The sequence below is a fragment of the Crassostrea angulata genome, chromosome 9, assembly GCF_025612915.1.
Source record: "Crassostrea angulata isolate pt1a10 chromosome 9, ASM2561291v2, whole genome shotgun sequence".
NCBI classification, from domain to species: Eukaryota; Metazoa; Mollusca; class Bivalvia; order Ostreida; family Ostreidae; genus Magallana; species Magallana angulata.
Genome location: NC_069119.1, coordinates 5,950,587 through 5,978,349, shown reverse-complemented (window position 1 = coordinate 5,978,349; position 27,763 = coordinate 5,950,587). Strand labels below are relative to the sequence as shown.

Genomic DNA, 27,763 nt, shown 5'->3' with positions numbered 1-27,763 from the left:
GATATGTCTTGCTTTTGAATAGATTTGCACGGATAACCAATCCATTTTCATGAATAAATAATCTTCATAGGTCTATCATATCAGTTAATTTTTATTGCATAATAAAAGCCCGATAAAAGTTTTTTCAATTCATAATCATCTTCATGATAAATTTGTATTTTTATATTTTAAAATATATTATCTTACACGATAGTGTCTTTAAATATCCAACAAATGATATGTTGCATCATACCCAGCAATCTGTGTATGATAATGTATCTTAGATGCTGATCATACAATATCTTGAGAGCTATTGATTTACATGAATATCAAAATTCATTTGGTGCATCACTTATGATTTAACAAATAATGAAGAATCATTTTAAAAAATTTTTTCCTTATGATACTAGAATGATGCAGTAGGAGCAAAACCGGAATCACGTCCAGCAAAGTATAAAGGTAACAGGACAGAGGCTTTTTTCCATGAAAAGCAATCCGAATTAATATAGTATTGGCAATATATCAAACATTAATTATCTTAGAAAAATGATCAAGGTATCATCCCAGCCTCTGGACACTCGACAATCATTTTAAAGATCTCTCAAATTTATGCTGGACATGTACTTAGATGCTCTACATAATTGGACTTAAATTGCTATCTCCCCTGATAAAATCAATGAAAACACATAAATACGTACATTTGATATATTTCTACTTTGATCAATAGAATCTCCAAAACAAAGCAGAACAACCGAGGAACCCCATGACAGACCTCTGTCATCATTGTCAAGTAAGAATTGATTTAGTCATACTTTGGTGTATCAGATAATAGTAAAGAATGATTTAATTCCTGTTGTAACACGCTTTTTGAGTAGCTCAAACAATATTTTTATCGTATAAAAAACGTTGCCTACATTATAGTGAGACTAACGTCAAGAACGTATCAATTCGTCTGGCGTTACGTTTGAATTTTGTACGATTTAATGTCTTTATAAAGGTCAAATGACTGTTTTTATCTACAAGAAATAGCCAAAAAATTTAATAATAAGCAATGATTTCACTTTGTATTAGTTTTATGCGATATAAAATAGTTTAGGACAGTTTACGCTTTTTTATAAACCGCTTCAAGGTTTATAAAGCTTAAACTGCCCCTAACCATATTATATCGCATAAAACTAATACAATTTGAATTCATACCTTCTTGTGATGATTGTATTGATGAACTCTAATTTACTGGTAAAAATAAAATAATTGTTCAGTTGACTAAATGGCAGAACTTTTTGTGAAAACTGTATTAGACTATTATATAATGGTTAAGAATAAAAATTATTCAGTTGACTTGATAGCAAAACATCTTGTGATAATGGTATTGTTCTATCATAAAAAAGATAATAATTAAAAATTCTTACAGATTTTATTCTGTCGTTCAATGCTCCAAATTTTGAGAAATTTGTGGCAATGATAGAGGGCAGCATTGTACGCCCGAGGGAAGACAGTACACTTAGGACCGAAAGTGTAAACAAGTTCATAGATGATTTAAAGGTTGTAATGGAAAGGATATCAGACATACCGTTAAAACTCTTAAAATCGGGGTCTTACTACGACAAAACAAAGGTAACTGTTACAAGACTTATGGTATCAATTTGCATCGCCTTGAACGTGTACTTCATTTTTTTCATTTTCTAGTCTCTTTGATCACCTGAGAATACTCAAAGAATGATTCCTTATTCCTTTATTATTAGTTATGGACATGTTTTCATAAATAAATTCTCTAAGGATTAATTATAAGCAAAGAGAAGGAGAAATTCATGGAGTCACTTGAATTTAGAGTGTAAAATTTAAGTAGTTTATAGAATAAAATGACGACATCACGTCAAGATTAACATCTTACTATATAGCGAAAACTCTGCCATATGAATTTCATACACGTTTTTATTTTAATTTCTTTAAACAGATCGACTACAACAATGAATTTGATTTTATGTTTTATGCTGACATCAAAATGGAAGCAGATTTTACAAACTGTCCCCCAGGATATTGTAAAATTCGGAAAGGAGTAACTGTAAACAAGGATCTAGATCCGTTTATTGACAGGAACGGGTACCTTGTTCCCAAATTGTACAAATCCCATATGTTCGATATATTTGAAAAATGTCGGACTGACCCCAGTTTTAGAAAGGGAAGGAGAACTCAACGTAGGTGATCTATTTTCTTTTATTATTAGCCTTTTCAAATACGTATGCATATGGCTTCTTATGCATAGGTATATCGCTGAAAATTGTTTGCTTTTCAGCATATTAGAGAAAAAATAATTTGTTACAAAGTATCGTGCAGACATCTAGCGTAGATTATGAACCACGATGATAAAAACTTCCCCTTGCAAAGGCTTTGAATAAGGTTTAACTGGACATGATCCTGTATACATACACGTTCTTGTCAAATGTTTTATTACCTTAAGATGTATTATGTTCAAACTTACATTTATTTCCATTATTATGTAAAACTTTAAATCTTCTGTTCTAGTACAAGATCGTAAACCGGAGAGCCCAGCATATACATTACTCTTCGATTTAGGAATTCCCGATAAATCCCCAATCGACATTGATCTGGTTCCTGCAATTAGAATATCTGGATGGCCCAAAACAAAGGATGCAAGAGAAATCCAGACTGGAAAATGGATTGATATAAGCACGGCAAAAAAAGCTGTGGAATGTTTCCATGTCGTAACCAAACAATTTCCTGAAGGTATACGCTGATTCATTACATTGTAAATTTTAGCTAATTTGATAGAACGAAACATCTGGAAGGATTTGGAAATATATCATATTGTTTGACATATTTTTCGAAATATTTAACCCTTAAAAAACCTTTAAATACAGCAATTAATTTCTTATAATACAGTAATTACATTCTTTGGGAAACAAGAAAAAGAAATAAAAACGAATTCAAAGTTGTTGAGTTTTTTTTAAATGAACCTAAACAATAAATTGCAATATAATTGGTGAGAATTTTATGTTTTTAAAATAATTTAATTTTTAGCTCACCCAGACATTAACCTGCTATGGAGGGTTTCTTTCTCGCATGCAGAAAAAGAACTTATTCTTCACGCAGACCTGTCAGACAAAGGTTGCCGGAAGAATGTATTTAAAATTCTGAAGAAAATAAAGGAAAACATGAAGTCTAAAAACCCAACTGAAATGGACAAGTTTTGTAGCTACCATCTTAAAATGTTCATTCTAGGGTTTTATGATACGCACAGTGATTTTAGTAAAGACCAAAAATTGGACATGCTTAAGAAGGGTATAGAGGAACTCGCGAAGTGCGTACGTAAGGGAGCCATTGAGAATTACTTCATTCCTAAGGACAATGTTCTACAGTCAGTCCCAGAGGAAGAAAGGCGGTACGTTGTCAGGGAACTAGAGGGTCTCTTACAATAAATGGTGCTAAAATGTTACATAATTTCGTTTATATCCAAACCACAATATGTTCAAAGGGGGTCTAATACAATAAATAATGTTCAAATGTTACCCTTTTTTATAATAATCAAAGCCGAATGTGTTCAAGTGCGTTCATTACCTTTACTGGCTGTATAGAAAAAATATTATGAGCCTTAATTTCTATAGAAAAATATATCTTTACATTGCTTAAGTTGACCAATTGATCTGTCTTTATCAAGACATCACTGTATGTTGATCTGTATATTTGTATGGGTAAAGGGACGCATGAATATGACACTTTGAAATCATTAGATTGCATGGTGGCTCAATTTTCGTTGAATTCGTGGGTACCTCTCACCCACGATTTAACATCTTCCACGAATAAATAAATTAGGACTGTTAAGTCATATTTCCTTTTGGAAGTATCAGAGAATACACGAAATTACGTCCCTATAAACCTGTAGAATTAAAGCAATCCACACAAATTGGCCCCCACGAATTTTAATGATTCAACAGTGGTCTGCGTATGCACATTTAAGAGCATCAGCTTTTTTTCTATGCATATTTTGTAATATCAATATGTTAACATTTTTTAGGAATAGTCTACCTCTGTTATTTTTCTTCTGAGAAAAGGAGACACAATGTGTTCGTTGCTTTGTAAGATGGTATTTTTGGCGTTAAACTCTATATAAAATGTACATGTAACCAAACAAGTAAGTGTTTGAAGTTTTGAATTACATGTATTTTGTAAAACTATTTTTTACATATATTTCTGTAAAATTTGTGCATAAAATTTAATGTTTTCCATTTGCATAACTATCCAAAACAACAGTTAATTGCAATTTTTGGACTTAATTTTTGGACGTTATCCTTTTTAAGTACATGTGAAAATTACCTTTTGTTTTGGAGCTTATATACATGAGGTCATATTGTAATTTTTTTAAAACCTGTAATTGAACATCCGTAATTATGTTTAAAGAATAAAACTGCATATTAGTATAAGGAAAGAAAGTTTAAATTGAAAAATTTACATTTCAAGGACTTTTGTAATTTGATCAAAACTATTGAATGTGTTTAACATTAATTTTGCATAAATTTTTAAATATGTTACTGCTTTGTTATTTTAACCCTTTAAACTATAACCATTTCTTTTTATATGACATGACTGTTTTTCCATTGATCAATATTGTTTAGGAATTCTGTTTTTACGAATATTTCTGTTTTGGATCAAGAATAAAATGATATTCAGACACATTTGCAAAACCTTTTTTTCTGTTCTTATACCGATTTCTTAAATTTGTTATTTGGTAAAAAATTGACCATTTACATTGAAATTTTATTGACTGACTGTGTGCCACTTTTCCAAACAACACACATATAGCTCTTTATAGTAGGTGTTTAAACTAAATATAATAGAGAAAATTGTAAGTTAGCTACCAACTATTTATTACGATAACGTAGTTAATATCCCGGAAGAATTAATTCAAAATGAAATGTTATTTGTTGATTAATACAAAACGGACCCTTTATTCGTTTTATCATTTATTGATTTTGGATTAACTACCTTCCATACTCGTGAGTATTTACCTTTAACTGACAAATTTGTGTACAATTTAATCTTTTTAAAATTAAGTTTAAAAGACATTTATCAAGTTATATGAAATAGGGTCTACTGCCTATTACTTTAAATAGGATAGTATAGCTTCCTTGAGTAACCCTCTCCTCCTGAAAAGAACACTTTAATTACAATTATGACAGACATAGGGAAAAATCAACCTTATCAAATCAACATAGCGCAATACACGTTTGCATGACAGGAATCTAAAACTGACAGTAACTAGGCATCATTAAGATGGTAGCCATCTCAAAGGGCCTACTCAAATAATGGACAATAGAATGAAAAGTGTTTCAGATAATTTGCTTTGACCTTAACCTATGACTCAAAAATGTTCCAGCTGGCATAGAAGTTTAAATAATTCAATGTCATTACTCTTACCTACATGTATTTATTTGTTCAATCTGAGCAAAATTAAGCATTTGAGAATAAATGTATGTTCTAAAACTGGATTATAAAGAGATCTGCTATGATCTTCACATTTCGCCTTAAAACTTGGGAAAGTAAGAGCAAAAATAGGCCAAGGGGGAGACAAAATGCTCCTGACAAGAGATCTCGGACGGACGGACAGACAAACAGAAACAAAAATGGATGGATGGACTGCTCACTATAAGTCACCCGCAGAGCGGGTCCTAAAAAGTAGACCGTGCAAAATTCAATTTAGGATAACAAAGTTGAACAGAAAATAAATGAAATTGCAATGGTGAATTCGTAATATTCAGCAAAATTTCATACCGGTATTTGTTTTAATGTTGCATTTATTGGAAGAATACAAAGTATTAGGATTTCCTTGCACAAAACGAGTAATTTCGTTGTGAGTGCACATCAAAAGGGGCTTTTTCAACTTTCCAATATAGCTGCATACCCGAGTTCTCTTACCAGCGTTGTCTATAGACGAGGATACAATACACGTAGTAGGTAAAATTTATTTCAAATTACCAACACGTTTTTAAGTCCACGATGTCTCTGCTTGATCTATTGCAGTACATGTTTTGACAAACTAACACAGAGTAACGTCTGTAAATGTGAAACTTTTAAATATATCTGTTTTGTATCGTGTTTCATTGGTTTCTTTTCTCAAAACACTTTCCTATTTCGTTTGCGATAAAGGGCATGGTTACGATTTTGGTCAAATTTAGTTCTTCAGTTTTTATTATTTACAATGCTTTAGAAATGCATTTCTATATTCAAATAAATTTGAGAGTCAGTCGTAGAGTTATGAGCAAGATACATGGGTCACAACTCTTTGTAATGTAAACAAGACTCGTGCCCTGTTTTTGTTTACAAAGATTAAATATACTATATAAAGCTGATTTGTTTATCTTCTTATTCATTTAAAGCATAAAATAAACAGTATTTAACATTCAACACATTCATTTTAGGTCTAAAACTGGAATTTTCCCTTCTACATTCAAAAAGTAAACAAAAGCTTTCTTTACATAGAAAAAAAATAAGCTCTGTAACTCGCTTTTAACTCAATGAATGACACTCAATTTTTGGTTGCCTATAAAGAATGCATTACTGAAGCATTGTTAACATTGAATTCGGAAGAATGATTTTTGACCATAATCGTGGCCATGCCCCTTTAAATGTTCGGTGTTCGACGTATATTACACAATACTGTGATCTCAAATTATTTCTGATGTTTTTTTCCGATATCGCTGATATTGGATTTTTTGTATATTAATGATATATTCCGCAAATTATGTCATCAATTCCCCCTGCAATATAGGCTTGAGATGTTCCTAAATGCTACCCAATGGGAAGAAATTCGCTTATGCATACAGTATCATCATCATCATCATCTACGCTTTAAATGATAAAAATTAAGGATTATCAAATAATCTTTTTATATGCAAAGGTACTTACAGTGTTTTGACAAATCATGCTACAACCAATCTACTTTCCAGAAAATAACTTGTAAACTTTATTCAAATAACTAAATTGTAATCGTCAAAATTATGAACTGTGTATTATTATTGACAACAGTTATTGGGTTCTAATTACTATATCCTAGTAAAACATTTTTTTACAATGGATACAAAATGCCATGTCAAATGAAACAAAAAAAATAAGAGTAGGACTAAATGTTTAGAGATAGAAAAAAAACCAAAGCACAACCGCAATATATTTTTTTTAAATTATGCATCTTTCTATAAAACCTGATCACTGTGCAAATGGTAATCACATTCAATAGTTTTGATCATACGATAAAAGTATTTGAAAATAAAGTTTTGAAATTTGAACATTATTTATTCTCTGTAATCAATAGTTTACATCCATCAATATACAGTTTAAAGCAATATGAGCTGCAATTTTCATGCTGATTTTTTTTTTTACGAAAATGTTATTTTCTATTAAATTAACAAACATATCATGGTTTTTAAAGTTCTGTTAGGCATATGTTTATTTTAAAAGCCGTAAAGAAGCCTTAATTGAAGCAAAATTGAATTATTGTTGTCCTCTACCAAAATTGATCTGCTATATATTCTTCATAAGAGAAATCTTTCATCTGACGAAATTAATAATTCTTTCAAATTTTATTTATCATAAGAGTTTAAGTTACATGCAGACTTATCATACTGGCAGGTTTTTGCAGCAAAATAAAATTCTAAAAATTACAGCTCATATTGCTTTAAATCTTTTAACAAACTTTATGATCAATTATCGATTATAAGTAAAATAAAAGATAAAGAAAATATGGCCTCACAAATAAAAACGTCACAACGTAGATACTATTATATGTACTTGGAGACAGTAATGTGAAGTAAAGATATTATTCAAAATATTGTTATTAAATGGCAGTGTTAAGTAGTTTTGCTCATACGCTAAAGCCAAACATCGAATTATATGGGACACATTTTACAGATAATATATAAAGCAGACTTGTTTTGTAAAGAATACATAATTTAGAATTTCATTCACTTCACAAATGCTTGATTATACCTTGTACATTACATTACAGTTATACGCAATCAGCAGTTCATAATGATGACAAGATCGTAAAACTCAATATTAAAATACTATCGTCTATGATATATTTATTTAAAACAATCATCATCCAATTTTACCTTTTTAGCACAAAAGCTGAACAAAGAGGCCAGGTTAAAAACACACACCGTGTTCCTCTTTCTCACAAAAAATCCAACAAACGAATATTTTTAAAAAAATCAACATTTGCAAATTTACAAAGTACTGATTGTACCATTATGCACAGGCCTAGAAATAAAGTCATTGGTTTAAAATGTGTATGCAGAGACACTTTTACCTAATAAGAGCTATGCGTTTCATTCAGTATCCTTACAAAATCTTAGTACCTTAACACACAACGATGATGCAACAAAGACAGACCAATAAGTTAATCGGTACAAAGTTACAGGCTATCTTGTGTCATGATTTATAATAATGCACCAGACATACTGAAAATATAAAAAAATATATATAAAACATCTCCTGAACACGAAACCTGTAAAAAGAATTAGTTAACTTGAACATATGTTGGTATGGATATCAACGAAAACATGTAACATTTCAGCTCCATTTATTGTAAGAGACCCTCTAGCTCCCTGACAACAGACCACCTTTCTTCCTCTGGGACTGACTGTAGAACATTGTCCTTAGGAATGAAGTAATTTTCGATGGTTCCCTCACGTACACATTTCGCGAGCTGCTTTATACTCTCCTTGAGCAAGTCCAACTTCTTCTCTTTACTAAAATCTCTATGCTTATCATAAAACCTTAGAATAAACATTTTAAGATGGTAGCTACAGAACTTGTCCATTTCAGTTGGGTTTTTAGACTTCATGTTTTCCTTAATTTTCTTCAGAATTTTAAAAACATCCTTCCGACAACCATTGTCCGACATGTTAGCGTGAAGAATAAGTTCTTTTTCTGCGTGCGAGAAGGAAATCCTCCATAGCAGGCGACTGTCTTGGTGAGCTATAAATGAAATCATATGAAAAAAATAAAATTCCGGCGAATCATATCGCATTTCATTGTTAATGTTCATTATTAGAAAAGAAAAACATTTTCGCATTTTTCTTTTTGTTTTGTTTACCATAAAAGTTAATTGCTGTATACTGTTTGCAATTGAACTTAATTTTAAGATTTTTATTTTTAAATTAATCTAGTTCATGGATAGTATTTGCCCAACAATTTCAGTACAATACATATGCAGAAAGTTAATTTTCTTCAATTTCCTGTATCAGATGATATATCATATGGCACGATATTGTATAGTATCATACGATGCAATATCGTTATTTTTTTATAACTATATTGATTAAAATTGTATACTACAAAACCGTATGATATTAATGATGTGATCAAACAATTCTCATTTTTTTTATCCAAATCATTTTAAATGTTTCTTTTCTAACAGATGACTTAAAATGCAATGAACAAAAGTATACCTTCGGGAAACTTCTTGGTAACGACGTGGAAGCATTGCATAGCTCTCTCAGCCATGCTTTTTTCTATCCATTTACTAGGACCGATTTTTCTTGCAGGTTTTGGCCAGCCATCAATTTTTATTGCAGGAACTAAATCAATGTCGATTGGGGGTTTACCGGAAATTCCTAAATCGAACAGTAATGTGTATGCTGGGCTCTCAGGTTTGCGATCTTGTTCTGGAACATACGATTTCAAGTTATTCATTTATGATTGAATTAAGTATAAACAAAATGCGTCTGAGGGTAATATAATTATTTTTTGGATAACGTGTACACGACGTTATGCCTAGTTAAAGTTTATTTGAAGTGTTTAGGAGAGGAAGACTTTCTCTTTGTGCTAGTTCTATGCAAATTTACAGTTACTTGGTAACAAATTAGTCTGCCTCTGATCTGCCGAATAGCAAACAATATTAGTTATATATCAATGCATAACACGCCATATGCCAAAATATTTAAAAAGGCTTCTAAATAAAAAAAAAACTAAAATTAGATCACTTACTTTGGGTTCTCCTCCCTTGTCTAAAACTGGAATCAGTCCGACATTTTTCGAATATATCGAACATATGGGCTTTGTACTTTTCAGGAACAAGGTACCCGTTCCTGTCGATGAACGGATCAAGATCCGGTTTTACAGTCATTCCTTTCCGAATTTTACAATATCCTGGGGGACAGTTTGTAAAATCTGCTTCCATTCTGATGTCAGCATAAAACATAAAATCGAATTCATCGTTGTAGTCGATCTGTTCAAAGAAATTAAAAGAAAGGTGTATGAAATACTAGGTAGAATTATAACGTTCTTCCTCGTTCTTTAAAATACAGGCATTTGGTGATAACAAACATCAAAAGTCAAAAGGAAAATCACAAGTCAGGAGGAGAGCAAACAAAGACCTCATAAAAAAAATTAGAGGTAGAATCAGGTGCCGTTGAGGAGTAAAGCATCCTCTGCTGACCGGTCACATCCCCGGGTGCTCTTTGTCGAAATCGGAAAGAAAGGAAAATCCGTACACAATTAGGTGATTAATTATGATCTAACAATAAGTGTCTCAATGGAGACACTTGTTTTTTTTCTTCTCATGATTGACCCTTAAAGATAATTTTATTCATAAAAACATCTTTTCACAGTGAATTAGGAATAAGGAACCATTCCTTGAGTTTATGAGTTAATCGAATACACAGGTGCTTGGGGGGGGGGGGGGGGAGGACCGACCAACAACCCTCCAAACCCCGCTTGCTCTCCAGGGGCATCTCAATTGCGTTATTCATGAAATGCATTGAAGAATACGTTACAAATACGACCCATACTGTTATTACAGACAAATACATAAATGTAAACATAAAAGTCATATTTTCAAGGCGCCTAACATGGTACCACTTTCTTTTTACAGTTACCTTCGTTCTGTCATAGTAAGACCCGGATCTCAAGAGCTTTATCGGTATATCAGATATCCTATCCATCACAACCAATAAGTCATCAATGAACTTGTTTATGCTGTCTGTCCTAAGTGTACTGTCTTCCCTCGGACGTACAATGCTGCCCTCTATCATTCCCACAAATTTCTCAAAATTTGGAGCATTGAACGACAGCGATAAATCTGTAAGAAATTTTTACTTTTATCATTTTCTGTGTTTAATTATTTTCTGATACAGCAATACAGTTTTCACAAAACCTTTGCAATTAAATCAACTAAGGAAAATTTACTTCTCACCATTTTCTGATACACAAATAAAAGATTTTCACAAGAAGTTCTGACATTCTACTGAATATGTTTTTACTTTAACAGTTTCTATGTACATCAATACGATAATCACAAGAGGTTTTGTGTTTTTAACCTTTTTACTATTTTCTGATAAACCAAAACAATTATTGCAAAAGCTTCTGACATTGGATCAACTGAAAAAATCTTAACTTTAACAATTTTCGTATACAGCAATACAATTACCACAAGACGTTCTGTTATATGGTCAAGTAAAGAATTTTCATTTTTTACCCTTTTCTGATACATCATTACAATTTTCACAAAAGGTCCTGCCACTTGGTCAACAAAAGATTGTTTCCTTTTTTACTATTTCCTGATACACACCCTTGCAATTATCATTAGAAGTTCTGCCATTTGATCAACTGAAAAATGTTTAACAAATTCCTAATAGAGCAATACAAGTTTTCCCAAAGGTCCTGCAATTTCGTCACCTAATGAATTTTCACTTTTAACTATTTCCTGATTTACCAATATAATTATCGCAAGAAGTTCTGCCCTTTGATCAACTAAAGCATTTTTAACTTTAACAACTTCCTGATGCAGCAATTACAATTATCACAAGAGATTCTGATGTTCAGTCAACTGAATATTTACAAAAAGGTCTGAAAAGCAAACTGAATGGCTCAGTCATATATAAGTAAACTTTACTACAAGGACTGAATATAGACAACCTGCAAGTGACAGTTTCATTCCCTTACATATAGATGATGCTAATTTCACACTAAAACAGTTCTTACTTAAATCTGATGATGAGGGTCTTTCACGAGGTTCCTCTGTTTTTCTGCTTTGTTTTGGAGATTCTATTGATGAAATAGAAACAAATCAAATGCTTCCTATATTTTCATTATCAATATCAGGGAACAGGTCAATAAATGACAAATAATTTAAAGCTTCTTTAAATTAGTGCCTTTCCATTTAAAATTTGATAAATCTAGTTGCCGAGTGTCCAACGGTTTTGATAAAGAAGAAATTGTTCTTCTGAGATAGCTTATATTATTATATGGCCAACACTACGTAAAGCTGGATTGCTTGGACTATAAAAACAACTCTGTCTTGTTACCTTTATACTTTGCTGAGCTCGATTTCCATGTTGCTCCTCCTGCACCATCCTGTGTCATAAGATAAAATGTCTTAAAAATGATTCTCCAATAATTGTTAAATCGTAATTGATAGAAATGGTGAATGGTGACTTATATGTAAATTTGTTTTGCCTCGGACTAGAATGTCTCGACGTCATTGGATGAATCACGTCACGTGATTGCCTTATGAATTTCTTTACACGGCGTGCGTTAAAATTTATACGGCAACATGGCGGACGTAACGTTAGTTGAGCTTATTTTTAACACAAACGTTCAACCATACCTATAATTTTTATGCCCCAAAATATTTAGAGTGACTCCCCCTTTGCCCGTGACGTAATAAAACGATCCTATATACAATGGCATCCAGGTTTACACAGACGACTGACGAGAAAGGTACAAAATTAGATAATAAGCCTATGAATTTAATTGGTATGTATTCTCTTTTGTTGTTTACATATCAAATTTAGGGTCCTCGACAAAACAAAACACTTATTAGGTTTGTTGCTGACTGTTTACAGAAATTGGTGGTGTCAGTAAAGTCCACAGAAGGCTCGGCTCCGCCTCGCCTTCTATGGACTTTACCGACCCCACAAATTTCTGTAAACAGTCAGTAACAAACCTAATAAGTAATAATATAACTCTCAAGTTATCGTACGGTCAACTTTTGAAATACAGTCTCATTCACATATTGCCGGGGTATGAGACAACATATCATTTGTTGGACTTTTACAGACACGACACAAACGTTGCCCAAGGTTAAACATCTAAGACAATACTTCTGTCAGATGGTCCAACAGATGACATGTTGTCCAAATCCGATCCAATAGCTATTTTGTGTTATCTTTCACTGCAGACGCAGGGATCATTTTAAGTTGCACCCAGCCACTCTTGTCGCAAAGCACTTGCATTCTTTCCGTTTCTTCTATCTCGCCAAGATTGAACAACGGTTAAATAGTTGTAGCGAAGCGACCGGTCAAACATCTAGTTTGTTATACCGCGGCCGGTTGAACTAACATTTGACTTTTTGTTGGTTAGAATAATTAAGAGGAAGATTAATAAAGGCATAACAATACCGTTTATCATTTGACTTTAGGATCAAAGGGAATCATTAACTTGCCATGGAAGACCATCTTATGAATTAAGATTTGATCAGCAAAAACTCTTTAAGAGACACCATGGCCTAGCATAACTATTGACAAGTTATATTAGAAAAAAAAACAACAAGTATAAAAGTTTAACGGGATATGAACTTAGTTTGTCACGTAATTAAATACTGTGAAGGCTTCATATGATTTGATCATGTGACAAACAAAAGTTCAGATCCCCATTGATTTTATTACAGTGTTGTTTGTTACTTATATATACGTTTAAGAAAGGCAAATTGTTCATAATTTTTAACATAATCGTGTTTTAAAACATGAACTTACAATAATGCAAAGATATGAAAAAGAAAGGACCTCTCAGAAGATTTGATCACGTAACAACTAAGTTCATATCCCGTTGAACTTATTTATTACTTATATATACGTTTCAAGTCAAATCGTTTATAGTTATTAACATATCCGTGTTTTAATGTTAACAAAAATGCAACCGTCAAACAAAATTCGCCTATGGTTATCCTTTTCACGTCATGAAAACGTTCATAAAAGACTGAACGTTTTGGCTATTCTACATGTTCATATAAGGAAACATTTTTGCAATGTTAACATACAGAATTGAGTCTCTTCGCTATTTTATAGGTTCTTTTAAGGAAGAATATTTGCAAATGTAAATATATAGAAATGAATGCTTTAATTTGTTAGTCAATAGGTTCAAATAGGGAAACATGTTTACAAATGTAAATATAAAATATACAAGTTTATCATGAAGATGATTATAAATTAAAAAACTTTTCCCAGACTTTAACTATGCAAATACAATTTAAATCGTTACAATAGACTAACGATGATTCTATTTTATTAATGCAAAAGAATTAGTTATCATTGCAAATCTTTTCAGAAGCAAAACATATAAAAATAACATATTTACTTTGAACGGAAATTCGTCTGGAGAACCCCTTTGGAGTGATTCCCTCTGTACTCTTGCAACACCCCTTACAACATCTCTGTCACTGTTGTGTCTCTCGTGGTCTCTATGACGTGGCGTGTAAGTTTTTGGTCTTGTTCCGTCGTCCCTTTTGCCATTTGTACAAGAAGACGGTCGAGATCCCTTGCCATTTGCGCTACCTGGATGCACAGTCGTTATATGACAGCTCAGTCCTCCCTCACTCTTGAAATCGCCCCTTTTGCAAATAGGACATTTGATAACCGTAGTGTTGTATTCCTGAAAAAGCATAATAACCTAATTGATATAGCTCAAATGTAAAATATTCATCGGTTTTTATATTTTTGGGGTGAAATGTTTTGTTTTTTTGTTTTTTTTTGTTTTTTTTTTTTTTTTTTTGGGGGGGGGGGGGGGGTTCTTAAGCTTTGTTTTGGGTTTTTTGTAAGGGGGGGGGGGGGGAGGGGTTGTTTGTTTTTGCCTATCCCATACAATTAATAGAACAATTAATTTATTTATTCCTTTTGGTAAGTCATTTGTTATATCCTTGATTAGCGGTATGTGTCCTGATCTAGGGACCGTGTAGCGTGTATTGTTGTCCTTACCCTATTGTCACTCCTGCCACATGCACCATGGCCAGTAGATGGTCGCGATCCTCTTCCGTCTGAGCTACCTGAATGTTTCCATGTAATATGACTGCTGAGTCCTCCCTCACTCTGGAAATCCTCCCTTTTGCAAATAGGGCATTTGAAAACCCTGGCTTTGATATCCTGGGAAATAAATCCACAAAAATTAAGGTATTCGCATTGTATATCATGCCTATTATATCTTTCTTTTTTAGGTTAGATTTTATACAACATTTGACTACTTTATACCTAATTGGCGAATTCGTCAAAAATGGGATGTTTTACTTTTCAAATTAAAGTATACTACGTTTATTTACAAACAATATCTTTTTGTTTGTAGACATAGTAAGCTGGTCTTACAACAGTCGATTAACGCTAAGAAATGGTTTCCCCAATTTTCTATAGTTTGTCCCAAGTTATTGCTTCCATCAATTTTTGATTATTTTTAATAAAAATACACATACCTGTGAAAGAAATACAATTGAAATCGATGAAAGGGAATATATCCAAGATATCTTCATTGAACAATTATCCCTTTTCACTCATAAAATTTCACAGGAACGAAAACAATTTTCTTACGGAGATTTGTAATGGGAGATGTTTACATCTTTTCTCCATTCGGAATACACTCGGAATACATCGCACAATTTTTTAACATTATCATCCGGGCTTTTTAATGGCTGATCAAATGCAAAATCTCCTTAGACTTTCAATTTTGGGATGTGTATTGAAACCTGAAGCGGTAGAGGGGGCGTTTCAAAACAGATAATCTGGACATTTTTCATATTAGCCTAGTGGATGAACGTAGTTTGAGCACAAAGGTATTTACTATTATTGCAATATCAAGCAAAAAGTGGTGGAAGCAAAAACTCGGGACAGAGTATAGTTGGAATTTTTTTATGATTTCGTGTGTCCCCATTGGTCAATGGTTATAATGGTATCGGTTTAACACTCAAAGTTCTGTTGCAATAAACAATATGTATTCGAACTTTGTATCGCCTACAAATGTTTGAAATGAAAAAAATATATTGTAAAACTTCAAAAATGGTACATTTTTCTTAACCCTTCTCGACTTATCTTAGTGAAAAGTAATAGCGAGCGCAGCGAGGCGGCGCGAAGCGCCGCTCGCGTAGCGAGCTCCATAGACAACGTGTACGAACGGAGGAAATTCGAGTTGAAATCTGCACATTGTTCAAAGAAATTTTTATAAGGCCTACTATCCCAATGATCCTTTGCGGTGCATAGCAATATGGTGGAACAGGAAGCGTTTCTAAGGAAAATTCTTACCTCTAAATCGCAAACATCATTTTCATTTAACAATAAAAAATCCTTTTATAAAATTGAAGTAAACAGCACGTATGCTTACGTTAAAAAAATGTACCTATCTGAACTTTTGCTGACATATGACGTCATTTCCTTCCCCGAATTTGTCCGACAATTTACGAAAACTGTCGAGCAAAAGAAAGTTAAGAATGATGTCACAGTGATCTCGCGTTTTCATTTAGAGGTGGATCAAGCATCTGGATGTAACGTGTAGAAAGTACTCAGTATCAGTGTCAACGGTGACTCTTTGGCTAATAAGTTTTGTTTTGATAATTTTTTTGCTTAGTAAATACACATGCAAGTTCCATATTCTAAATTTACTGTCATATTGATCCAATCATATATGCATACGTTAGGTAGGTGACAAAAAATAATCAAAACAGAAAAGTCCAATCATTATTAGATCTACGTGCAGCCACGTCATTTTGTACTGAATGAATAAATAAAAGAAAAAAAATAAACTGTTAAAATATCTACATTGTACATGTATTTGTTATAGTTGCATACGTGGTCAAACCTTTCAATAATATTGGATATCACACACCAGAAAAGGGTGAGGGCACACGTCTTCAACGCTTATATAAGCGTACAAAAATTAAAAAGATTAAAAACAAAATTGATGTCACAGAGGAAAAAAATTAAAACACAGGTAACAACAAGGAACAAAATGAGAAATAACACAGACACACAATCTATTGTTTACTGATTTTAATGATCATTATTAAAAGGTAAAGGAATGATAAAACATAATTGTATTTACATGAAAAAAACCCAAACGGCTTTGTGTTTATCAAAATATTTTAATAAATCTGTTTAACATTTTATTAATGCTCAGTGGTAGCATAGGCGTCGGAACCGGGGTTGGGGGGGGGGGGGGGGCTTAGCCTAAGGTATTAGGTATTTCATGATTTAGGGGGGGGGGGGGGGGGGGGTTGGTAGGTAAAAAAAATTTTGGAACTATAGGTATACTTCCACCCCCACCCCCACGGATTAGGATTTTCATGATTTTGTGAATTAGATTTTTTTTCTTTTGCTTTTCAAGATTTCTGAGGATTAGTCTAGCCCCCCCCCCCCCCACCACCACTTTCAATTTGCTTCCGACGCCACTGAGTGGTAATTTGTTTAAGTGTATAAGCCTAGGAAGGGAACAATAAAATAAAAGATTGATGAGTTCGGGTTCCTTGCGGTGGTAAAAGTTTTCGAGACAAAGCCAAAGATTTTTGGTTAGGGCAAGTCCACGGGTTGCATTTAACAATAATGACAGATGTGTGGTTCCTTCTGCGCTCGCCCCAACGGTCACACCGTAAAACATATTAATTGATAAAATTGATATTTTAACATAGCAACTGAAAATTTGATTATAGTTTGCTTACTGTTTTTCAATTTTCTTATCCCAAATACAAATCATGCTAAATTTATCCTGGGTGTTTACACATTCAGTAGCATGTATGCTGTATGGAGGCTAGTATGGAGGGTAATCGTGTTCAAAAATCCAGACATGTAAACTTGTAAATCCGAATATGTAATCGTGTTGGTGTGTAAGTCTGAGTATGAATATGTGTAATTCTGACCGTGTAACCTATAAAACTCGGGCATAAACACGTGTAAGATTTGACTCAGTTCCTTCGCATGATGCTCAATTCGCAGCTTTATTGCTTTCATCAGTTAATTAAACCTTCAACTTCGCACACTTTCAATCCGTAGTTTCTGCATTTGTATCTTCAGACTCGGCAATAGCACATCTGACATAATACAAATTGACAAATGTAAAGTCTACAAGTTTGTCGAATTTTGACATGACCTTATATTGCAACTGCTTTGCTGCGGGGAAACGGCATGCCGTAATCGCCGGAATGGATAAATCATAAACATAATATTCAACTTAACTGTTGCAATAAGCTTTTAATGAAGGACAGTTATTTTCTATCAAAAATACCAGTATTATTTTTAGAATTTTTTTTACGTGTGATTGAAACTTGACAAAACAGGAAGAAGTGTCATGCACATAAAAATCGTCGCCGATGTGACGAATGCGCTAATTTCTGTAATATAATTCTCATGGTATTGTATGATAAGTGTTAAAAAGAAATGCCTAATATCTTATTTCTCTAAAATAATTTGACTTGTAATTTAAACAGGAATATAAGTAAATGCGTACCCTTTTCTAGAAATGAGGCGGATCAAGAAATTTCTTAAGGGGGTAAATATATTTTGAGCGACATGAGGCTCGGAGACCGCCGTGAGGTCCCATGTTGTAACTCCATTGCTTCTGAATTTTAAGAATTTTTAGAGAGAATTTTTAACCGGGTTTTTCGATTATTGAAAAAGTGAAAATGGCGGGTGAGTGGCTGCCAAAAAGGTACCCTTATTCTACCGATAACTCCTCGTACAGTTTTTGAGATAGGAGATTGTTCTTTTGCATAACACTTTTACATAAATCAGAGGTATACAAATTGCTAGGATTTTGATTTCTGATAATTTGTCAAAAATATCAGCTGTTCAACTTAGTCATTTTTTGGCAAATACATTGCATATAGAGTACCTCATCTCTTTGGATATGTAGTATTTATTAATTCAGGATTGACAAATGGATTATAATATGGATACTGTTCACACAAAAGAAAACCCGGTTTGGTATTACATTGACAGCTTTTCTCTTGTTATTTTGCTGAATTAGTTAGAATAAACGACCTGCAAAGATTTGGTAATTTTTTGCGGAAAAATGTTTGTAACTATACATGTATTGATACTTTTTGGAAAAATTTCCAAGAATTCTCAATCGAAACACCCCTTTTAGCTTATCAGATTTAAATACAATTCCGAGAGTATTCCGAATGCATAGGCGTCGGAACGGGGGGCTAGGGGGGCTTAGCCCCCCCCCCCCCCCACTTTTATTTTTTTTCCAAAGTTAGACCTAACCATTAGGCACATAGTAGAATAGAGGATTCAGCCCCCCCCCCCCCCCCACTTTTTTTCGCAGGAAAAATAATTGTTCCTTAATGTACCTTGAAAGATTGAGAAGTTGGAGTCATAGGTATACCCCCCCCCCCCCCCTCCTCCGACGGATTAGGATTTTCGTGATTTTGGGAAATAGGTTTTTTCCTTTCAATTTTTCTGAGGATCAGTCCAGCCCCCCCCCCCCCCCCACTTTCAATTTACTTCCGACGCCAGTGGATTGGAAAAAAGATGTAAACTTTCCCCATTAAAAATCTCCGTAAGGAATTTGGTTTTATTCCTGTGAATTTTTCCGACTGAAAGATGATAATGTGCCAATGAAATTGTCTTGAAAATTATCCCATTCAAGTATTTCAATTGCACTTCTTTCACAGGTATGTGTATTTTAATTAAAAAATCGTCCAAATGTGCTGCATAAATATCTTGGGACAGACTATAGTTGCTTATGACAAACAGTACATGTTCACAAGTGGCTGTAAAGCTGTATTATAATAGCTCTCCGGGATTTTTTTATCAACCAATTTCACAAAGTGAGTCTGTATTGAACCGACATTCAGGATGTCATGCTCATATTCCGTAATAATTGCTTGAAATTTTAAAAAATGCCAATTTTCACCTGCATGATAGGCTTTTTTCCCTACATATTGCTGACAATGCAGAATGAAACATTTTTTTTTTTAAAATTATACACATTTTAATTTCACGACAGTTAACCTTATCTTTGGAATTTTTATATATTTATTTTTAAAGGGCGCTTCTTGTGTCTCATGTTAATCAAAATCTCAAAACCAATATATGTCTTTATATTCTTTGTTTTTCTTATCGATAACTTTCCGAAAAAAAGTACTTTCTAAGAAAAGTTGTTATCCAGAGATATTATTATTATAGACTATCCTTATATTTTTTTTATATTTATTCCGTCCCTATTCCGGCGATTACGGCATGCCTTTACCTGCAGCTAGTCTTTTTCTATCGGTGACGTCACTGTTTGCATATATGGTCATGTCAAAATTCGACAAACTTGTAGACTTTACATTTGTTGATTTGCAACATGTCAGCCATGATATTTCAGAAAACGGAAATACAAATACAGAGACTACAGATTGAAAGTTAGTATTATAGTGGCAAGTTACATGTAAATAACAAACAACATTTTACAGCTGCAATTAGCATCTGCTGGAAAAATTAGATTGAAGGCCTGCAGGGTCAACTCTAAAGTGTTTATCCCTGAGTTTTATAGGTTACACGATCAGAATTACACATATTCATACTCAGACTCACACACCAACACGATTACATATTCGGATTTACAAGTTTACATGTCTGGATTTTTGAACACGATTACCCTCAATAGGCTGGATGGTCAACCAAATAACCATCAGATCTGCCTAAAATTAGCAGATATCATTTGATTGGCTATAAACTATTATTAAGGAAAGAAAAAATATCCATATATTTCACCTTTAAAATTCTGGTATTTTTATATTAAGCTCTACTTCTAAAGGAGATAAAATACATTCTACAAATGACAACGACCATCTTACCCTCTTAACTTCTTTTGATTAATAACTTTAAACACCTTTTACAATAGCATTAATCAGCGGTGTACGTGTCCTAGAGACCGTGTAGCGTGTATTGTAGTCCTTACCCTATCGTCCCTCCTGCCACGTCCACCAGTAGATGGTCGCGACCCTCTACCGTCTGAGCTACTTGGATGTTTCCACGTTATGTGACTGCTGAGTCCTCCCTCGCTCTGGAAATCCTCCCTTTTGCAAATAGGGCATTTGAAAACCATAGCGCTGATATCCTGAAATATAGCGCATTTTTGTAATGAATTTAGTCGATGATTACCTTTGTTATCGCCAGATTCCACCTTCATCAAAATTTTCAAATCACTCAACTTATTCCTCAACTCAAATCCTGTATATAAAAGTGCATAAATTTGAGGTCAATACTCAGGCTTGAGGCTGAGTAGTGACTGATGGAAGTTTGTACATCATGCTTGATTCTAGAACATCCTTAAACATGAACATGCATGCAATACGCACAACTTTACTTTGGATTACAGAGTGGCACAAAAGTAGAATAAACGTTTGGAAAATTCGATTAATAGGGCTCCGTAAACGTTTCTTTTAAATGTTATGGTACAACTGTAGGTAGAAAATGATAACATAAAGATAGCTCACTTTTCATAAGCAAACGCCTGTTACCTCCAAACCGCTATTGACGACGTCACAATTTTAAAGTTTCCTGAAAGATCGAACGTTCAGTAGCCATTTACTGATATATAGGGCCTGGTTTACTGATACAAGTTGTTCACGTTTAGACAGATCCTCGAGCACTCATGAAATCCCTTGCTTTCAAGGAGTGATGTTTAGCTTAAACAATCAAATGTTTTTGTTACCTCATATGAGATACTTATCATATAACATTTATATCTGTTTTAGGAAATAACGCATACCGTTTAAATATGACGTACGAGTATTCTATTAAGGTTTATTTTGAATATATTTAGTAAAAAGTCCAAAGATTTTTTTTAATCGAAAGGGTGTACATAATTTAATGTTCATATCAGTTCAATGAGTTCATATATTCAGAAATGTTTACTGGCTGATTCGACACGACATGACACTTCGAAATGACTTTTTTTTATCAAAAAATAACCGAATCGAAGAAATACTGAACAGAATACATCCATGTAGTTCCATGCAGCCGTAAAAAAAATCCCCCTCCCTCAAAAGGACTTGGACAGGATTCGATATCAACAATTTTATTTTTATTTTTTTGTATAAAATGGTTTTCTTGAGCATTTTAAAATTAATGATTGACCAAAATATTGAATGTCAAAATCAAGTTACAAGCGAGATAGAGAGGTAAGAATTGATTGTTATGTAAACAAAGGACGACTCTTATAAGCTGTTTACCAAAAAAAATGTAGAGAATTACCATTTCTTAGACAAAATGACATGTAAAAAAACAATTTAAACTAACTCAATATCTTCATAAACACTTTAATCAACAAAAGAAAGTTACATTTGATTAAAACTTACATCAATAAAACACATATGTAAAAAATGACAATATTCGAGTTTTGTTTACAAAACAAAGAATTATGAACTCGATTTGTATTTTGCCTATAACTTGATATTTGACTTTCAAATTTTGACATTACATTATAAACTTCTATATTTATCATTATAAACATTGAAAATGGAAAAAATAAAATTTGAAAATTTTAAGTCAAATCGTATCGTATAGGGAACGATCCCATTTTGGACTCGTCCACTCTATTGGTGGGTAAACATTAAAGCGCGAAGTCCTGCATTACCTTTCACCAAAAGGATGAGATCTCCGATGCTTTGGACGCGGGGAGAGGAGACAAATCAATTTTTGATGTTTGTTTTGTAAAGAAGGATGTGCGACCATCTTGTACATTAGATGATAAGAATGTAAGCATTTCTTAAACTGACTTGTTTCTCCCCGAAACCGGCCACAAATCTTGCCAAAAGATATAAGAGCAATAAAATTGAGGTCCTACCTGTCATGAAAAGTGTGCATTTGAAAAGTCTGCATACAAGAACTGGACAATCACTCAAAACAGCTGTCGAACTGCGCAGCGACAGACTTATTTTGATGATTTAAAAATTTGAAAAAATATGATGGGGGTTCATTGGTGTCCTCTCTACAACCTTTTTACATTCTTACCCTCGCTAAACGGCGAATTGGCAAAGAGGGTAAACCGGAGTAAAACAAAAATGGAGGAACATATTATTGTCAGAGCTTTTGGTGTAACCATGGTAATAGATGTAACAGTACAGTTCAAAAAGATACATTTTTATCGGCTTTGCAAGAATTCCTACATATTATATAGAAATAAAACATAAAGAACTGTTAAATATGTAGCAATGCAATTTCACCTGAAGTACCAGGAAGTACAGATTTTTTTATAGTCGTTTCTGCGCAAAATACATTAAATAAATGGGCATGCTCATTTATTAACAAACATCAACATTTTACATCTCATTACATCACCAAACCGTGAGATTCCGCCATACTTAAAAAGGGCGAATTGCACGCCGGTCTTTCCAGATCCGCGAAATCGGCGTATCCAGACGAACCTTTCCCGGTAAAATAAAGCAACAAGCAGGGCTTCCAAAGGTCAATTGGCACATTAGGCGTACGCCGGTTTGACAAATCAAGTTCAACCATAATGGAACGACTGTTTATAAAGATTTGTCGAATAAACGTACACACTAATTTTTTACCTACATTTAGCTAGACACGGACGCAAATCACACTCTTTTCAAGCATTCGATGTCTGATTGATATCGCCCATTGGAAAAAAAATCCAAGCATATGAAATAAAACTCCCCGCTTCGGCAGTTCAGTTTATATTTCAGACTATATTATTTTTACTTCAATTCAAGCTGAAGATTTCGTTAAATAGCGATAATCCATCATCAGTTAGTACTTATATTCTACCAAGAAGTAGACAATAATTATTGCTTAGGTAACAGCTTGTTGCTATGACGCCCCCTCCCCTCCCTTTCACCGACTTAACAAGACTATCTATTTATTATTAAAAAATATTGAAATTGCTAGCTCCCATTGCTTGATTTGTTTCGAAGAATGCAACTTCCAAACATTAGATAATTTCAATTCATTACATTGAAATGCAGTCTAGTTCCTGTATTCTACATAGCTGTTATCGACATACGCATCACGTTTCTGCTTGAATGCTCTCTCATTCTTCAGCAATTGAAGAAATAAATATTCATTTTATTTTTTACAAAATACCAAGCTTAACGCCCTTAAAGTTTGGTGGGGTTTTTTTTTTACATTTGCGCGCTGATTTCACGACTGGAAGAAAAAAGTATCGTCTGCTTTGTCTGAAGTGCTTGGTTTTTATCATTGATGTTAAAGTGGGGTTAGTGTTTCAACAAGTCTTGTTCAAACATAAGTGCACTGTCAATGCAAGATACATTTGCAGTACTTAGTGACATTTTCGGCCTCAGAGTGTATGGACTTTGAAATAAGCTTTAATATATTGCCTTTTTATTTAAATAGTTGAAATTTGAAGTCCATGAATTTTTCGATTAACAGGTGTTACCAATTTACCCAATAAACAAACGCACTGAGGCTTGAGAGAGCGTCCAATGAAAGTATACTCATGTTGAAATCCACTTTGATACATTAAATAAGGAATTATGAAAACATACAATCATGCAAATTCAATACTTATGCATTTTATTGTGTGCAGTAATGTTCCTCGTCTAATCTATCAACTATCTCCGCTAGCCAATGGTTACGATCCACTCCTCAACTGTAGATGACAGGAGCGGATCGCAAACCCTTGGCTAGGGAAGATGTCAATCGACCTGAGTTTTCCCTAGAGGCTGCATTGTTCATCCTTACAGCTATATTGTAACACGGGTAACATTTTGCCTCGTGCTACATGCAACTGTTAAAAGACTATTTATATAAGTAACGGAAAAGACGCATAAAACAACTAATTCCTACCTCTATTTCTCGGGTGCGAAGTATGCGAGAATAAAAAAAAAGTAGTTGGTTATTTTGAGAAAATATATAATACAAAGTAGTTTAACAAATATCTTTATACGACACAAGGAGACAAAATTTGAGCTAAATGGATATTTCGCCAGATAATGTTCTATTATTCATACTACGATGGTTTTACAACATTGCCTAAGCCCTGTAATCGGAAACCTCCGAATGTCTGTACTTACTGAATTTACATTGTTGATCCTTATAACTAGGAAACCATAACTTACGAAGTAGGAGATTTTACTACCACGAATAAAATGGTTTTAAAAACATATTTTTGCTAACCTCCAAACCTACATGTACCTACCTAGTCCTTGCTATGCCCGGGGGCACATAGGGCCCTCCTAAATAACCCCATAAAATGTTTTTCACACGGCCTAAACCAGAATATGAAAAGGATTAAAATTTTCAAGTTGATTATAGTTTTTATCTTCATCTGAGATGAGCAATTTTTTCATCCAATGTCCAAGTAGAATTTAATATTCCATGCACAAAAATATCACACCTCTTTGCTTTTACTAAGTCATGAATTTACTATCAGGGTGCCATGTATACATGTCATAACGTAAATTTTGTATTGACATTCAGTGATTCACCTAGCTTATTCAAAATTTAACATACGTCCATTAACTTAATGAAATTAATTCGGATTCTTTTCTCGTTTGGGTTTCAGTATTTACACACCATGGCCAGTTTTTACCTTTTTTGCTATATCCATATCAAAATATCCGACTTCTTTGTAAATGTAGTCGAAAATATAAAATTTAAAAAGGTACGGTACAAACATATACATCCAGTTTTATGCATACATTTATAAATCTACTTCTACTAACAGACTTAATTGTTTTTAAACATGTATCAAAAATTAAATGTTACGAAATATAGACACATCTTCTTTTTTACAGAAGTTTTCAGATGCACGTATGCGCTACGTTTCGTAATCAGTCATATCTGAAATATGTTATCATTCGGCACACACACTATCGCAATAATATCAACATGTGTCAACCATAAGTAACTAGTGTACACACCTGTCGTGGACTGTGGTCACATCAGCTCTATCAGTCCTCACCTATCTTACGTTCAAGGCTCAATATAGGTCAACCTGTACAACATTCTATTCCGAGAATCTTCTACTTTCATTTTGACTTTTATTGATCGAGTGAGTCATAGGAAGGGAAAACCACCGGTCCGGGTTTACCTGTGGGAGTAAGTCGGCTAGTGATAAAAACTTTTAATTTAAAAGAAGAATGAAAATCATTGATAAACAAAACAAACACGTGGTGAGCTTTAAACCAATTTTCCGAAAATCGCATGGTAAAGGTTAGGGTCAAGACGACCATCCCTTTGGCTATTAGGTTTTTCCCCGAATCCTAGACCTAGTCCATCGACAGTATTTAGCCAAGGTATCAAGTGTGTGAATGACAAATCTATGAGAAGTTCAGCAAGAGAGATATAGTTTAGGATGAGGGATACTTTGTAGTTTAACTTAATCAAAGTTTTAAGAAAAACCAATTTATTGACAAATCAGGGACCTTCAGGGGGCAGCGGGATGATATAGTACAGTTATGTAAATAAACAACATGCACAATATTATCAATAAACACAAGTATACACAAGAGGGAACGAGGGATATAAGTACATGTAAGTAAGTAAGTAAATAATTTATTATAGTGACACGTGTTATAACAAATTACAAAATGTTATATATAATGAAACACCCGGCCTATTGGGCCTATATGTCACTGAAAATACAATTATAACATATATACACCTATTACGCATTGCGTATGTTATACAATAATGATTGTCTGTAAAGGTAAGATTCAAGTAAATATTTAGATCTTTGTCTCGGAAAATTTGACAGTAGAAAAATTATACAGTCTAAATTTGACATTACTAGTGTTGGATTACATCCTACATTATTAAATAATTCCCTTCTAAAATCAGATAGCATTGCACAATTCAAAAGAAAATGACTCTCGTCTCCTATTTCATTAATACACAAAAATTACATATTCTTTCATTGAGAGGTTCCCCCTCATATCGCCCTGTTTCAATTCTAATTGGGAGAATCCCACATCTGAATTGTGCCAAAATAAATCTTTGAGATTTTGAAATGTTCATTTCAAGGTAATTTTCAGTTTTAAAATTTGTTTTACGCCTTTATATAATCGCAACTTTGGTAGTTGGTTTATCTTTCCTAACCATTCATTTTCATAAGTAAGAAACAGCTTGTTTTCAAATTCATTAACATCACAGACTGATAAATTATCATAAATATGTAACAGATTCATAGATTCAAATAGTGATTTAATTCGTGATGTCTATCTAGATATACCAGTTTGATTAAAGTGCCACAAAAATACACGCTTTGTTAGCCGATTGTCCTCCATTGTCAGCAATCGATTCCATAATCGCACGGCGTCAATACAGTGTCTATGATAAGAGAGTTTCCATCCAAATATAATTGTAAGGAGACGGACATAAACTGTTGTATACCCATATATGTATCATAATCCATGTTTTTAATATTTATATTTTATATAACACACATATATACATGTATATGGCAGCATACATACAAATCTTACCATTATCACAATATTAAATGAGAAACTGTAATATTTGAAATACATGTACCAAGTGATAGGCAATTCGTCTTTTGAATTTAATTACCAAGAGAGTTATATATGTAATTCTTTACAGTTAAGAACCTGAAAATGATTTCTGTTAAACTTGCAAATCAGTAAACTGTTTTTAAAATTACTTGGGATCAAATACCGCAGTACGCATTAAAAATCCAGAGGCTGGGAACAAGATTGGGGGGTCGGCCCTGGGCCCACTGGAAAATTCAAAGTCATAAAATTTTCATCGTGAAAATACCATCCACACCCTCCCCCTTCGGCATAAAAAATTATCTCTATGACCTC

General features: G+C 33.3%; 2 protein-coding genes across 5 annotated transcripts in view; one reads left to right on the top strand and one right to left on the bottom strand.

The window, feature by feature from the left end:
- Positions 1–4,563, top strand: part of LOC128162094 (cyclic GMP-AMP synthase-like) — a 38,740-nt gene extending 34,177 nt beyond the window's left edge. For all 4 annotated transcript variants that reach the window (XM_052825291.1, XM_052825287.1, XM_052825290.1 and 1 more), the window contains 6 exons: positions 390–438; positions 707–769; positions 1,391–1,593; positions 1,934–2,174; positions 2,503–2,724; positions 3,019–4,563. In XM_052825291.1, the coding sequence (XP_052681251.1) occupies positions 390–438; positions 707–769; positions 1,391–1,593; positions 1,934–2,174; positions 2,503–2,724; positions 3,019–3,416 (1,176 nt within the window). In that variant the 3' untranslated portion in view covers positions 3,417–4,563. The remainder of the gene's footprint in view (positions 1–389; positions 439–706; positions 770–1,390; positions 1,594–1,933; positions 2,175–2,502; positions 2,725–3,018) is intronic.
- Positions 4,564–6,864: 2,301 nt separating this feature from the next.
- Positions 6,865–25,997, bottom strand: LOC128162093 (cyclic GMP-AMP synthase-like). The gene is made up of 10 exons (XM_052825286.1): positions 25,862–25,997; positions 20,914–21,072; positions 14,967–15,131; positions 14,350–14,643; positions 12,300–12,348; positions 11,977–12,039; positions 10,872–11,074; positions 9,982–10,222; positions 9,444–9,659; positions 6,865–8,970 (listed from the first exon to the last, which is right to left on the bottom strand). The coding sequence occupies exons 2-10, from the start codon at positions 21,058–21,060 to the stop codon at positions 8,573–8,575; spliced, it is 1,776 nt and encodes a 591-aa protein (XP_052681246.1). The 5' UTR covers positions 21,061–21,072; positions 25,862–25,997; the 3' UTR covers positions 6,865–8,572.
- Between the last annotated feature and the right edge of the window lie 1,766 nt (positions 25,998–27,763).

Bases quoted from the DNA above. Each gene is read 5' to 3' on its own strand.
- LOC128162093 (XM_052825286.1), bottom strand. From the start codon at position 21,060: ATGGTTTTCAAATGCCCTATTTGCAAAAGGGAGGATTTCCAGAGCGAG. The intron at 10,223-10,871 runs GTAACTGTAAAA...TTCTTTGAACAG, and splicing joins CTTACTATGACAGAACGAAG to ATCGACTACAACGATGAATT. The intron at 8,971-9,443 runs GTATACTTTTGT...TTTCATTTATAG, and splicing joins TACCAAGAAGTTTCCCGAAG to CTCACCAAGACAGTCGCCTG.